The sequence below is a fragment of the Calidris pugnax genome, unplaced genomic scaffold, assembly GCF_001431845.1.
Source record: "Calidris pugnax isolate Ruff unplaced genomic scaffold, ASM143184v1 scaffold70, whole genome shotgun sequence".
Classification (NCBI taxonomy): domain Eukaryota; kingdom Metazoa; phylum Chordata; class Aves; order Charadriiformes; family Scolopacidae; genus Calidris; species Calidris pugnax.
The window spans coordinates 4,468,879-4,484,014 of NW_015090862.1; the positions used below are offsets into that span (position 1 = coordinate 4,468,879).

Consider the following 15,136-nt stretch of genomic DNA (forward strand, 5'->3'; position numbering starts at 1 on the left):
GGGGCGGCTGAAGGAGCCGGGATGCCCCGGGAGCTGCGGCCCCGAGCTGGAGCGGCTGCGGGCCGAGAACGAGAAGCTCCGCTACCGCCTGCTGCACCTGCGCCGCAGCCTGGAGGCCGAGCTGGGCAGGGCGGAGCCGCGGCCGCCGGGCCCCGCGGCGGAGGAGGAGGTAGGGCCCGGAGCCGGGGGGCTCCGCCGCCGTCCTCATGGCTGTGGGGCGGGCTGGCTCTCTCTGCTACAGGCACCGGGACGGGCGGCGGGCCCCGGCGGGGCTGTCGGGGTGGGAGCCGGTGGCGGTCTCTCCGTGCGGCCCGAGCACCGGGCGGTGCCGCTGCCGGTATCCCCGAGGGCGGGATAAGCCTGTCAGACCACCGAAAGCTGTTGCTATTGCTCGCTGGGCTGCTTCAGCGCCGCAGGGTCTGGCAACCACAGCGGTTAGAAAACTAGGGGAGCTGCTTTGGGCAGGTTTTTTGCCTGGTGAGCAGTTGGTCTGCTCGCCGTCAGGAGCAGGCAGCTGGGATGTGACACGAGGAGTCTTTAGCCTGCACTAGGGACGTGCCTTACTCGGGTGTAAATGCCTTTTTAGTCCCGTGTTGCGCTGGTCTGGTTTGTTTCAGTGATTGCTGGGAATAGCTTTAAAGGCATAGACATGTAACTTCATATTATCACTGTTTTCAGAAAGCCTGCAGTGCAAGTCCAGCTGTTGTGGTGGATCAAAATAAAGAGGAAAAGAAAAAAGAAAATGAAGCTGTGCACCAACATCAGAATGATGTAAGTGGTTATTTTATACCATAGGAGTGTTATTTGGCTAGGTTCAGGAGACGTGCTGAAATCTGAAATACTTTGCTGTACTTTGCAATCCCAGATTTTGGGAAGAAGGCTTGCTATAGCATGCATACAGAAAAAAAAATAATTATCCAAGAGCTTCATCTTGCATGTAATTAGTAGGGATACTTATGTATTTTTAGATTAGTAGTTTTTATACTACACAAGGATATGGGCTGTGGGAAAATAAGGGTCAGGATACTGTGAGTGAGTGTTAGTTCATGAATAAACAGTGTGCATGATGGCTGAAAGAGGATGTTGGCAGCAGTAGCTGTAGTTCAATAGATCTTAATAATTCACCTTATGCAAAACTAAAGGAATCTTCCCATGGACTATCTTATTTGACTCTGATTTCAATGGACTGGCAGGAGTGAGAGCTTGTTGGTGTGATCCAGACTTCTCCAGGATGTCAGCTAAATACAAATAGGCTGCTTTCCGAGGTCAGACTCGTAGAGCCACTTAGGCCCAGATTGATGAAGGTGCATTGGAAAATTGGAAAGCCACTGTGAAATAGTCAGCAAGTTGGATGGGACTCCCCTGTGTATAACTATTTACAAATGCTTTAATGTGTATTAGTATGAATCCTAGTACAGTGAAATCTGGTCTCAGTTGGAACCTGTAGGGATGCCTAAACACTGCGAATCCTTTAATTATGTTTTTCTCACAAATATGTATGCGTATGATTTCATTTATTTGTTGCAGTGTGAGCCAAGCTTCATAGAAGACAGACTGAAGATTTATGAAGCACTGAAAAAAGAACACGATGCTTTGCTAGCTTACAGAGCCGCCAACGAGAGCAAACCTATCAAAATTACCCTGACAGATGGAAAGATGGTTGAAGGGGAATCTTGGAAAACCACACCGTATCAATTAGCTGTAGGAATCAGGTAACCTGCGGACTGAAGGAGCTGTACTTTTGTAGTCATAAATCTGTAACTATCATTTGTCTCTTACCGTGTTGTATAAGATGTATGTCATGGTGGGTGGTGACTTTCTGAAGTTGGTGTATTTGGAAAGCGTCATTGAAACTTCAGCCGGTGGATGGTGACTTTCTGAAGTTGATGTATTTGGAAAGCGTCATTGAAACTTCAGCTTAATGCAGAGGAAATAACCAGGTGAAGTTACTGCTCTGAGTGATGCTTGCTTCCAGTTAAAAAATATAACAATCACTGAGACCGTTAGGAATTAATTGAGACATCTGAAGTTTTGTGAGTAACCAGATAACAGCGGAAATTGTTGTTAGAACCAGTCTTTCCTCCAGTGAATGAAACTTCAGGGATCTTGAGGGTTTATACCTTAAAAGTAGAAAAGTGTTTTAAGAAGACCACAGAAACAAAAATTAAAGGTCTTTAGGTGCTATGAGACATGGGTGGGGTCTCACGGGCTTTAGAAACCTGAGCACTTCCGTGAATCTGAGCCTAAATATTTTGGTCTCTTATCATTTGTGGTTTTTAGTCAAGCGTTGGCTTCGAATGCAGTCATAGCCAAAGTGAATGGTGAGCTGTGGGACCTGGATCGTCCACTGGAGGGAGATTGTACTCTGGAGCTGCTTACATTTGATAATGAAGAAGCAAAAGCTGTGAGTAAACACTCTCTGGTTTCTGCTTGGTTAAAGGAACTAATGGCATGAAATTGATTGCAGTGTTTTAAAATTTTGAATGGAAAAACATCCCCCAAATTACTCAAGTAATGTATTTGTCATGATTCGACAAAGCAGTAAGTACTAAGGTTGATCTACAGGATTGTTGACTCCCCTCTTCTGATGTTTTGAGTAATGTGGTTTACAATCCTATTAATAAATGTACTGTATGTGAACAGTGGTAATTTAATTGGCTACATCGCTTTAGATGCAGTTAGTATTGCACAGATTTTTAACTGACTGGAAACTAACTTCTAAATGAACATTACAATAAGTACTAAGGTGATGGAATTGTGCAGAGATATAATCATCTTTCAGACTGAAACATAATGGGGCCTTGTTGTTACATCTGTGATTATATTAATCATTTAGCATACTTTAAATGAAAAGAGAAAACTGTTATACTTCTCACAGAATTTAAGCGACTCTGACTCCAGTGCGTTTCCCATCTGCAGATATAAGTCTAGTTTTGTTTTTAATTTTTAGTTACACAATTCCAGTGACCCCATGGCTTGCTCACCTGACTTTATTTGCAGGTTTATTGGCATTCAAGTGCTCATATTCTTGGAGAGGCCATGGAAGGTTATTTTGGGGGCTGCTTATGCTATGGACCACCAATTGAAAATGGATTTTACTATGACATGTACATTGAAGACAGGTAAAATTTCAGTGTCTGACAACTTTCATACTCTGTGTTGAAGCTCAGTACTAAAATTATTTTTGCTCAGTCATGTTTCTGCATGTTAAAAGTAAAATCATGTATCTAGTATGGTTTAAAATTTACAGGTTTTAAATTTTTTTTGCTTAGTCATGTTTCTGCATGTTAAAAGTAAAATCATGTATGTAGTATGGTTTAAAATTGACAGGTTAGTCATCTTCATAGTATAGGTCTGTGTATACATACATATTGAGAGTGTGTTTGTACATTTAAATTCAAGAGCAATGTCAGACACCTGACTCCTTAAGACCTGCAGTTGTTGAATGTTTTGTGAAAAAATGTAGAGTGTTTAGGTAAAACTTTCTCAAGTTCTGGGAAATACAGGAGACAGTTTCCATGAAGAATCATGGGGGTTTGGTTTCAAAGTGCCATAGTCACTTGTAGAAATGGCACGTATGCATGTAACTTGTATAGGTGTTTGCTTTTTCTAATCCTTGTGCACAGCTTTACGATTCTGTTTTTTTCCTTGTTTATCTCTCTGTAGTGGGGGAGAATACAGAATCTGCATCAGCTGATAAACCAGCTCTTGTGGCTGGGTTGAGCCTTTTTTTTTTTTTTAACTTTTTTCTTGTCATATATATTTTGAGCTTGAGATGTTCTAGATATTTATATATGTCAAAGACTGTTCTAGGAGTGATGGCAGCGGGTTTATTGAGGGTGATACCATTTGTGTTTCTGAGTTTAGTGTCTGCAAGTACAGCCAGTTGTAAGAAACTAAGAAAATGCTGTGACAAATCATGAAAACACACCCCATGTTTTTGAGATTAGACCACCAGAAAGTGGTCATTTAAAATGGGAATATAAAAATAATTAATTTATATTTCTTTTGCTTGTGTCTATTTGTTTAGAGGTGTATCTAGTACTGAATTCCCACTACTAGAGAACCGCTGTAAAAATATCATAAAAGAGAAGCAGGCTTTTGAAAGACTGGAAGTCAAAAAGGAGATCTTGTTAGATATGTTTAAGGTAAATATTTGGAGTAGCTGTGATTCTGGTACAATGTTTTTTTAAAATATAACTTTTATAAAATACTGCATGTGTCTCACTCATCAGAACAGTATCTGTCTAGTCAAAAAAAGAAAAAGAATAGCATCTTTTTCTCACCTCTCTAACTGTTCAGGATGTTTTCAGGCAATAATAAAACCAATTTCTTACTGCACAAAACCACCTCAAGTTCAGTGAGATAACAAAGAAATTAGTACACAAAAGGCACAAGTTCAATCTGACTCACTTGCAGAGACAAGTCAAAAAAGAGTTGTCCTCTAGTCCTCTGGTTTATACCGTGAATATTACCAGTCTCACTGTACCGTGTTTTAATTTCCTTTCACAAGTGCTTTGAGGTGTTCTGGTGGTAATCACTGCGCTTAATATTACCACAAGGAAATTAAGATATCTTTGTTTCTTTCCCCTCTTGTTATATAACTCTTCTGAAAGGATGTTGGGCTTTTGTGTATATACATATATGTGTTTGTGTGACTTTTCAGTTGCGTCTTTTATTGATGCATTTGCATTATTGATAGATACTTTTAAAATAGAATTTTATTAGTGATTTTATTGGTGTTTCTGACTTCTCATGTTTCCCCACAGTATAACAAGTTTAAGTGTCGTATCCTTAATGAGAAGGTGAACACACCAACTACCACAGTATACAGGTAAACAAAATTAAGCTAAAAAGTATTATGAAACATTTCTATGCTTAGGTATGTTTCATTTGAACTGAGAGGAGAATAAATTTATTTTTTATTCTAACTTCTGAATGCTTGTGTGATTGGGACTTAAGTTTGCAATATTAATTGCAAATTTATATAAAGTAAGATCTTTTCTTTCTCTGCTGGGACAGATTAGGTCTCAATTTGTGGACAAATAGCAAATCCACTTTTCATTCATTCTCTCTGGTTTCAAATAAACAGATGAAAATAAATTACTGCTCCTGACACTGAATTGGTGAATAATGGGGAAAGCTAATCCTTAGCTCACTGTGGGGTGAGGTTCCTGTTCATTGAATTGCCAGGGATAAATCTAGTTATTCAAAAAATGGTAAAAACTTTTTGTTCTGTTTGATGTGCGTAGTTTGAAATTTCCTGGCCAACTTTATTAAAGACTCTGTACGGAACTATACGAATTGCTGAGTGTGTTATGATGCTCTTGGTAATGGATCAAATGTGCTGAGTATATACTGAGGGAATATTCTGCTTCAGATAGAAGGCACAATTTTATTTAAGATGCATTTAAGATGCACTAAATTTACTGAGTGTTGTGTGTGGATACTTATTAGTGTGTCTGAACACGTGAAGCATAAACTTATATGCCCTTAGTGACTGCGTTTAAAAATGTTGGAGTGTTTTGAAATAAATACTTTTTTTTTCTTGTAGATGTGGTCCACTGATTGACCTCTGTAGGGGTCCACATGTGAGACACACTGGAAAAATCAAGGCTCTTAAAATATTTAAGGTAAGTTTAAGTTAACTGAGCATTAAGACTTTAATAAACTATGGGTCAGTTGATTTATTTATTTATTTCTCCTGTAGTGATTATGCTAGGGTCCTTTGTATTGTTTTCTTTGCTTCCTCTGAAAATAGTCCTTCATTTCTTTCCCCACTCCCATCACACAAGTAGAACTACAGCCTTTCACCATTCATCTGCTTCCAAGGTTTGCTGATTCTTGATTGTCACAATATGGTAGGTCAGTGAAAGTAAATGGCATCTTTTTTTTTTTTTTTATCAGAGTATTAGTGCTGTATGCCTAGACTATAATGAAGAGCACTGCAGAAATAAGCTAGCAGTGACCAGGTTAGCTGTGGAACCAGTTATAGAAGTAGAAGAATGTGGGGCCTGAGGTCATGTGGCAATGCTGTGCTAGTATCTCCAATTAGCATTGCACTTGGTAGAACTAGGTGTCACATCTGTGTGTGCGAACGCTCTCTTCTGCAGTAAATGAACATCCAAGATATTCATTGGGTCAGAAAATAGTATTTTGACCTTTTAAGATGGCATCTTTCAGGTACAGGAGGTAAAGTGGACGCTGGCAGATGGGCAAGCATTGCTGTTTAAAAATGGCATTGCTTACAGGAAAGCCAGAAACAGTGTTTGCAGATGCTGTAACTCTGGTTACAACGTAGTTTAAGTTACTTGCAGATGCTAATTTTGGTAACTTCATTAGACCTCAGTGGAACATTCATCATAGTTGCCTTTGCTGGCTTCCTGACTGAAGTTTATGAAACTCTGAATTGCAGGGCTTAAGTTTTAGATTGTCAAAACAACTGGGATTTAACTGTGAGAGTGAGGTTTTTTTTGTCTTTTGTTTTTCCCTACTGCATTGTTTAGGATGTGGATCTTCTTTTTTCAGAAGATATAATGCGGGATAATAAAACATGTCACATTGAGTTGTTTAAAACAAGGTACCTGGGTAGAATAAAAGTATGGCTTCATGAGTCATTTTGGTTTATCTCTTCTGTATTAGTATGCTGACTAAAAGGCAGTGCAAGTGTCTTTGTATTTGTCCTAGTTTGAGGCCTCAAACAGTACTGTAAACATACGCTGGATGCATTTTTTTTCCCAAGGAATATCTCCCATATCTTTTCCATAGGAAATATATTTCCTGTATCTTTTCTCAAGAAAAAAAAAATCCTAACATTTGAGTGCATTAGTCTTTATTCCTCCTTGTCCTGAGATTTTTTAATACTATCTTAAAGTATGGGTTTTGTGCATCAGAATTCCTCTACGTATTGGGAAGGAAAATCTGACATGGAAACTCTGCAGAGAATATATGGAATATCCTTTCCTGATAACAAAATGATGAAGGAATGGGAAAAATTCCAGGAAGAAGCCAGAAACCGGGACCATAGGAAAATTGGAAAGGTGTGCTATTTCATGGTCTGCTTCTCTTTTTTGTGCTTCTGTAATAGAATTCATTCTCTTGTTGTTTTTTAAATTTTTCAAGAGTTTGAATGGGAGCCAGGTCTATGACTTTCTTGGTTTTGGTTGTATTTTAAAATTTTAATTCTACAAAAAATTGCATAAATAATATGGTTTGGCCACTCTTTATCATAGACATAAATACAGGTTTTGAGCAACCTGGTCTAGTGGGAGGTGTCCCTTCCAACCCCAAACCATTCTATGATTCTGTGATACATAAGGTAATAGTTAAGTGTATTTATGTGCAGTACTTCAGCTCTTGTTTTGAATGTTGTTCATCTATTTCTCTACTAGATTTAAGTGAACAGATTTAATCTTAAATTAAGTGTAAATTGGAAGACATTAGATTGATGCAGGTGAGGACTGTGACCTAACATTGGTCATGTTGGCATGCAGTCTCCTAATTGTTACTACTTTTGCTATAGGGTTGTAGAGAAAGTGGTGTTACAGGGAGGGTGTTTGACAGAAGATAACAAGTAGCTTTGTGGATGGTTAAAGGCATAATGGGCAATACAAGGGAAAGTGAGGGGGCAGTTATTTGAAAAACCTCACATGTAAGTGAAGGTCAACATTGTTGGCCAAGAAGTATGAACCCCTCTCACTACTTACTGGCAGATGTGAAAGAAGAGACTGTGAAGGGCCTTCATAAGCAAAGATGAACAACTGAGGCTAACTCAGAAGCACGAGAGCCACCGAGGAATTTACAGAAAACTGAGATGATTAAGACTTGAATATTTGATGATTACTCCTACACTTTTTCAAGAACAAATTATCAAGTGTTAATCAAACAACTAATTTAGTGTCTATGTATCCATTGTCTATGGTACATCTTTGGAGACCCTTAGCCTCTTCAGTATCAGAGACACACTGCTGAGCTCATGTTTTTGAGATAGACTTCTGATAAAGAATGACTAGCTCACAAGCTTCAGGCATCAACTCTCAGATCTGATGGGTATATACTTAATTGCTTTGGTTACTGAAGGTAAGATAGGTTAAGGCTTCAGTATTTTGAGGAAATCTGTATTTACATAGTCACAGAGTCAAGTAGAATTCCAGTGTTATTACAGACTTCTAAGATTAAGAATTACAGATAAATTAACTGCTGTTGCTTTAAACTTGTAGACTTCTGGAAATCATTTTGTTGCTGTAACATTTAGGTTTTGTGAACAGAGTCTCAACATGTGTGAAGTCTTTTTCTGTGGTTCTGCAGTTACATTTGAAGTGGTGTTAGAGCATTCTGTTTTTAATGTGTCCAGGAGCAGGAACTCTTCTTCTTTCATGACTTGAGTCCTGGAAGCTGCTTCTTCCTCCCCAGAGGTGCCTTTCTTTATAACACACTTGTGGATTTCATACGAGTGAGTATATACTAATGTAACTCCTAATAAGCTCACTGTCAGTTGTTGATCTTAAGTAGGAGGCCATTCATAGCACTGAGCTGCCCTCAGAAAGAGAAACATCTATGTATGTAAACATATACCAGATTTTTACTGTGGTCATACAGGTCTAACCTTTTTTAAAATAGAGTAAAGTTTTGACATGTGCTCTTTCCTGTCCCATAAAACCTACATGTGCAGTAGTCCTTTAGTGTCTCAGTGAATTGCCATCATGAGAACACAATTAAAAAGAATCAGGCTTTTGCTTGTCAGTGTTAAATGTTGAATTGTTTTATAGGAGGAATATCACAGGCGTAATTTTACTGAAGTTGTATCTCCAAACATCTTCAACAGTAAACTCTGGGAAGCTTCAGGACACTGGCAGCACTACAGTGAAAATATGTTCTCTTTTGAGATTGAGAAGGAAACTTTTGCCCTTAAACCGATGAATTGTCCAGGACATTGGTTTGTACTGTCAACTGAAAAACTCCTTGTTTTACTATATTTACCCTTTGTGGGGCTGAAGTGGGGGGGAAGTAGTATTAATGCATGTTATCATGTATGTTTACAGTAGGCTACTAAGCACCTAGTGTGTCCAGAGAGCTCCCCTGACCGTGTCCCTAAAGCAGACCAAATACCATTCTTGTAGGAGCATCTTTCAGGAAGTCTGCACCACGTGAGGTTTGTGGATGCTGATACGAGTCTGCACTGCTAGGAAATACAAATCCTGTTGGATAGAGATGGGCATCGGATGCGGTGTACGGAAGGCGGCACAGATGAACCAGTTGTGATGATTACTCTCGGTGTTTTTTCTAGGTGGTCTTTAGCAATGCGTTCCAAGTGCTGCACTTTTTCTGTTTGCCTGCCTTTTAGGATGCAGACTGCCTGAATGAATAAATACTTAAAGATGGGATTACTGTCTGTACTGATCTTGTTTTAGTTTGTGTTGTCTTAAACCTTCTATAAGAAGGATAAAAGGAGGGTTCTTTCCTGTTCCTTTTAGCTTGATGTTTGCCCACCGTCCACGATCCTGGAGGGAAATGCCTCTTAGACTTGCAGATTTTGGAGTTCTTCACCGAAATGAACTCTCTGGGACTTTAAGTGGCTTGACTCGTGTGAGGCGCTTCCAGCAAGATGATGCCCACATCTTTTGCACAATGGAACAGGTAAAAAAACAAACCCCCAAGAAACAGCCACCACCACTCCACCACCACCAATTAACTAAAACCAAAAAAGAACCCTTTTCCCTCCCAGTCCAAACCAATGTTAAATAAGAAGAAAGCCCCCCAGATATTTCAACTCAAGCTTCTTCTGTTTGTTGCTTTGTAGTGTAATGCTGCTTTTGATGGGTTTTTCGGATAGGTTTAGGTGCTTCCTTCTTTGGCATCTGGTGTTGCCAATTTCTTAACCTACTGCAATATTGCTGAAGTCAATTAGCTTGTTGAACTTAGCTTCTCTGATACAAGTTTCTCAGCAGTTCCTTAATTTGTGTTATTTATTTTTATCTTTGAAATAAAAAATGCTTATATGGAAAGAAGACAGTGTTATTTGAGAGATGTTATTGATTGTGAATTAAACAGTAAGGTTTTCTGTATAGAATTTTCCCCTTTAGAAAGATACATTTAGCATCAAATCCCCAAAAGCAAGACATTTTGTATCTCCCATCTCCCCCTGCAACAAAAAAAAAGCTGTTAACAGTATTTTGTTTCCCATAGTAGTGCTGAATACGTCCTTTATTTTGTCAGTAGTGCCATAGATTTTAGTGGAGCTGCATGAATAAATTGATGTACTTTTTGTCAAGTCTGACTCATGCAATTTGGCTTCAGAACCCCAGGCTTAACAAGAACATTGCTTTTCTTGCCATGCTTTGAAGCCACACCACCCCAGTTCTCTCTTCACCCACTATCTAGATTTGGGTTTGTAGGATGTAATTTTCATGGATTTTTAATTTTTTAAAAAGGTAATAGACTCATATTCTGATTATGAGGAATTCAGTAAATCCAATTACATTTTTGTGTAAGTAAATTTGAACTAATGTATTTTATTTATGTTTAAGATTGAAGAAGAAATGAAGGGCTGTCTTGATTTCTTGAAGTCAGTGTATGCTGTCTTTGGTTTTTCCTTTCAACTACATCTCTCTACAAGACCAGAAAATTATCTAGGAGAGCTAGAGATCTGGGATCGTGCAGAAAAGGTAATTCATTTAAAAGCAAACAAACCTTTAATATTTGTATTTGCAGAGGTGGATATTTAACTAAGTTCTTCCATGTTGAATAGTGAAATTTCTTAAATCAGATGCAAAACATTGTCCTTAGTGGAAATGCCTGTTCAAAAACGTCATATTAAAATGAAGTTTCTGTATAAGATGAGAACTTTCTGTTTCTTACTTGGCTCTTTCTTTATCTGGAACCAATTTAATTTCTATCAATCTCTTTTTCTGATTGATCACAACATTTGTACAAAGGACTGCTCTTATTTGAGGATTATTTACCGTAAATGACTGAATGCTTGAACAATAGGAGTTGTGCTGCCTGTTGACTTCTTTGTATTTCAAAGGCAAATGCTTTGATTTAGAGTGATGAAAGTTTTTTTAATTATTATCTCATTGTTATGATTAGCAACTTCAAAACAGCTTGAATAGCTTTGGAGAGCCATGGAATTTGAATCCAGGAGATGGAGCATTTTATGGTCCTAAGGTTAGTGAATCAGGATTTTCATACAACTTTGGGATGGAGAAGAATATCAGACATCATGCAGGCAAACTGTATTTAGTAACTGTGTTATTTTTCTTCACAGATTGATATTAAAATCAAAGATGCTATTGGCAGGTACCATCAATGTGCTACTATCCAACTTGACTTCCAGCTACCTATTCGGTTTAATCTTACTTATGTGGGGTGAGTGGTTAAGCTAAATATCTTCCTCTTTGAAATGAATTTTTTTTTTTAAAAAAAAGGTTACTTTCATTATCTGTAACTCCCATTAAACTGATGTGTATTAGTGCTCTGTTGCTCACTTGAGAAATGATTACCCTGTGTATCAATAGCCTCCTTAGGAGGGGAAACGCCCCCGGTGAGTAGAGGACTGACTCATGAACTTGAAGACATTTCCCCCCTGTAATGAGGTGTCACTCTAATAGTAAATAATAATGGTTGCAGGAAAATGGAATGATCTCTCTTGTCTGCCAGTTCCAAAGACAACTGATGATATATAATGCTAGAGAAGAATCTGTTGAGTCAGTTTTCACTTTCAGCCTAGTCACTGTGCCTCCTTTGAAGACACTGCATACACATTCAAACATGTCTTAAGGACCTAGTATGTTTGTAATAAGTACTTCATTCTTCTTATTGGATAAAGTAAGTTAACTTTGAACCTAAACCGAATGCCATCAGTTTTTAATAAAAATCTCACTTTGGCTTCCAGCTAAGAAGAGGGGTATTTGTCCACAAAGTGAACTAATCTTGTTGACTTGAACACACATTTTCAGGGTTGGTTTTTTGCTGTGTTTTTGCATGTTATAAAAGGGAAGATACAATAAAAACTTCTGTTATTTTTTGGTTCTGCTGCACGTTCTACAATAGATACCCTAGCTCTTTGGTAGGTGATAATAGTGTTATGAACAGCAGTTGGCTTTTTTTTATGCACAGGATTGTAATTTAAGAAAAGAAATTAACAGTAAGGGCAGGTAAGATCCTGTGCAACAAAATAAAAGCAAGACATAGCAGAAAAGAAAGAGTGAGGAAGAACATAAAATACTAAACTGCACAGAAATGGATCCGAGTCAGTCGAGTATCTTTTCAAACTTAGGAGATTATGCCTATGCCTCGAGCTACAGCCCTGGTTATTTTAAGTCACTATGATTATTCAGTATTCTTTTAAAAGCTCAGGTAGCTTAAAGAAATCACATTTTTATTTTAAAAGGTAGATTTTGCCTAATTATAAATAACCACATTTTGTCTTTTCATGAAAAGTAGAATCAAAAATATTAGTAGGATTTTATCTGTGTGTGAGCTAAGAGAATTTATTTTTAAACTTTACTTGTTCTTTTTCAGTAAGGATGGCGATGATAAGAAAAGGCCAGTGATTATTCATAGAGCTATTTTGGGATCTGTGGAGAGAATGATAGCTATTCTAGCAGAAAATTACGGAGGAAAATGGTACGTGGCACAAATGCAGCTCTAAGAAATGTGTAACAACATAGAAAATACCTCCCTAATGTCTCATAATGCAAAATAATATCCCTAGAAGTTTCTCGGAATTAGTAGGTAAGATTACAAGAAAAGAAGTCTAATTTTATAGTCCGAGTTGTATGATACCCTTTCATTTATAGTTCATTATTAGAAATCCAATTTCATGAGATGGCAGGAAAAAATATACAATAAAGCAGAAATAAGAATTGTAATTTAATGTATATGTGTGCTGCTTTATTCTTGTTCCTTTTTTCTTAAAAATCATGCATTGTATGGGAAGGTATTAGACATGTAAAGCAATTATTTATACAGATATAAATTAGTCCTAATATGTGAAATATTTTTTTAAGATGCATTGTTTCAGCTTGAAACATCTCTGATGTTTCTTCATTAACGTATTTATTACGGAATAGTTAATTCTCAGTTTCAGTCACTTCTCTGACTGTCCACCTCTCACTATGCAGTTACAAATAAAAGTGGAAATTACACGGAAAAATAAAATTATGTTTGAAATTGTAAAGTCAACTAGGGAGTGAGGAAAAGATCAAAGTTCTGCATATGTCATCTTACTAGAATCAATATTTGTTCTTTTATGTGAACTTGAAAAGAGGAAGTTAACATTATCCAACATTCTTAGCTAACATAAATAGTTTCTATAAAACAAATTATTATTGGAGAGCACGACTGGATATGAATGCAGATGTAAAATGCACCCTTATTTCTTTTTTTTTTTGTCCTGCTTGCCAGGCCATTCTGGCTGTCCCCGCGGCAGGTCATGGTTGTGCCCGTGGGAGCTGCTTGTGAAGAGTACGCCCGGCAGGTGAGAGCGGGGCTGCCTCTTCTTAGTAAGGAGTGATTCTAATGTTTCCTTGAGTGCTTGTCCTAGAACAAAGACTGAATGCTTTAGTGATTTTGGAGACACATGTGGAGGGGAGAGGTAAATTTTCCCATGTAGTCCAAAATTTATATAAGCCTGAGAAAGGGGAATGTGACTTAGTGTTTTGGGTTCTGTTATTATGCATGTACTTCAGTAATTATTAAAGGAAAAAACATTCTAGAAGACAAACCAATGTTTTGGTATGCTAACTAATGCCTCATTATAGAATTAACTGCTTAAAGCAGGAGCAGAGCCGGTTTCATGTATTTTCCAGCACCTGTACTCTTGACTACGTTACATTTGACCATGGTTGGTTTTACCCCACTCCCCAGCCTTGCTTTTAGTGCAGGCATAAGTGGGTTTGTTCCTTCTCCTCTTCCTCTTCTCTCAGCCTGAGGAAACGTTTTTGACTCAGCAGCACAGCTGCCTGAGGACAGCAGCAACTATTTGATACGGATGTTACCTCCTGTTGTCTCCCAGCTGGAGTCCTGCAAAGCCCTTAACTGTGTGTGCAGTTTTCTTCAAATAATTTTCATTGATTTGAGAGCAAAATTATGCACATAGATGAGTTAATTATTGGAAGAGATCAGGGATTGCAGCACGTACAAATTCATATTGTAGAATATTAAGTGGGGGCTTTTTGTTTTGCGGTTTTTTTTGTAGGTTTGCAGCGAATTTTTTGACGCAGGATTTATGTCAGATGTGGATCTAGATCAAAGTTGCACATTAAACAAGAAAATCAGAAATGCACAGCTGGCCCAGTATAACTTTATCTTAGGTAATTGCAACATCTTATGTTTCTGAATATCATTTATGTTTTAATGTTGGGCATGGGGTTTGCCCAGACTCTCATTTTGTAACGCAGGTGGACAATTTCATACTGTTTGTGGTATGTCTTGCAGTGGTTGGAGAAAAGGAGAAAGCAAATAACGCTGTCAACGTGCGAACAAGAGACAACAAAGTTCACGGGGAAATTTCAGTCTCTTCTGCTATTGAGAAACTCAAGAAATTTAAGAGCTCACATACTCCAAATGCAGAAGAAGAATTCTGATGCTGCTGTTAAGAAAAAAATTAGCTGCCCATGTGAAATGGCATTTCTTCCCTCGTGTACAGCAGTAATGCTCATCTGAGAGGATTTTCAGTTAATGGATACACTAAATAAGCAAATGTAGCAATGCTGGTGCTCCAGGAATAGCACGAGAGGACTGATGTGGCTGCTGGCTCCTTTGACAGTCCCGTGGGATTCCAGTCTGCGCCACTCGCAGAACGCTTATTTTAGAAGCCCATGCTGCTGCTAAAATATTTTGGGTTTGCTGTGGAAATAAATGGGGGCTGCCTGAAGCCGAGGAGCAGGAGGCTGGGACTTGTGGCGGCCACTGCTGCCATGGCTGGGCTACCTCGCTCACGTCGCAGGTGCCGGGCTGTTGTGAGCAGGGCTCCAGAGCAGGGCAGCGTGTCCCTTTGGTTTTTTCCTAAATCCAGATTATGTCAGTTTTCCTTTTTTTTTTTTTTTTTTTTTTTTTTTTTTAAAAAAAAAAAAAAAAAAAAAAAAAAAAAAAAAAAAAAAAAAAAAAAAGTTCTAGGAAAAATATTAAACCC

General features: G+C 38.2%; 1 protein-coding gene across 1 annotated transcript in view; it reads left to right on the forward strand.

The window, feature by feature from the left end:
• Window positions 1-15,029, forward strand: part of LOC106889598 (threonine--tRNA ligase, cytoplasmic-like) — a 25,069-nt gene extending 10,040 nt beyond the window's left edge. The window contains exons 3-19 of the mRNA XM_014944776.1: window positions 1,521-1,712; window positions 2,281-2,404; window positions 3,001-3,122; window positions 4,031-4,148; window positions 4,770-4,834; window positions 5,555-5,633; window positions 6,894-7,040; window positions 8,354-8,452; window positions 8,769-8,935; window positions 9,474-9,636; window positions 10,527-10,664; window positions 11,089-11,166; window positions 11,267-11,367; window positions 12,523-12,627; window positions 13,408-13,480; window positions 14,201-14,315; window positions 14,440-15,029. Of these exons, the coding sequence (XP_014800262.1) occupies window positions 1,521-1,712; window positions 2,281-2,404; window positions 3,001-3,122; window positions 4,031-4,148; window positions 4,770-4,834; window positions 5,555-5,633; window positions 6,894-7,040; window positions 8,354-8,452; window positions 8,769-8,935; window positions 9,474-9,636; window positions 10,527-10,664; window positions 11,089-11,166; window positions 11,267-11,367; window positions 12,523-12,627; window positions 13,408-13,480; window positions 14,201-14,315; window positions 14,440-14,588 (2,035 nt within the window). The 3' untranslated portion in view covers window positions 14,589-15,029. The remainder of the gene's footprint in view (window positions 1-1,520; window positions 1,713-2,280; window positions 2,405-3,000; window positions 3,123-4,030; window positions 4,149-4,769; window positions 4,835-5,554; window positions 5,634-6,893; window positions 7,041-8,353; window positions 8,453-8,768; window positions 8,936-9,473; window positions 9,637-10,526; window positions 10,665-11,088; window positions 11,167-11,266; window positions 11,368-12,522; window positions 12,628-13,407; window positions 13,481-14,200; window positions 14,316-14,439) is intronic.
• The last annotated feature ends 107 nt before the right edge of the window (window positions 15,030-15,136 follow it).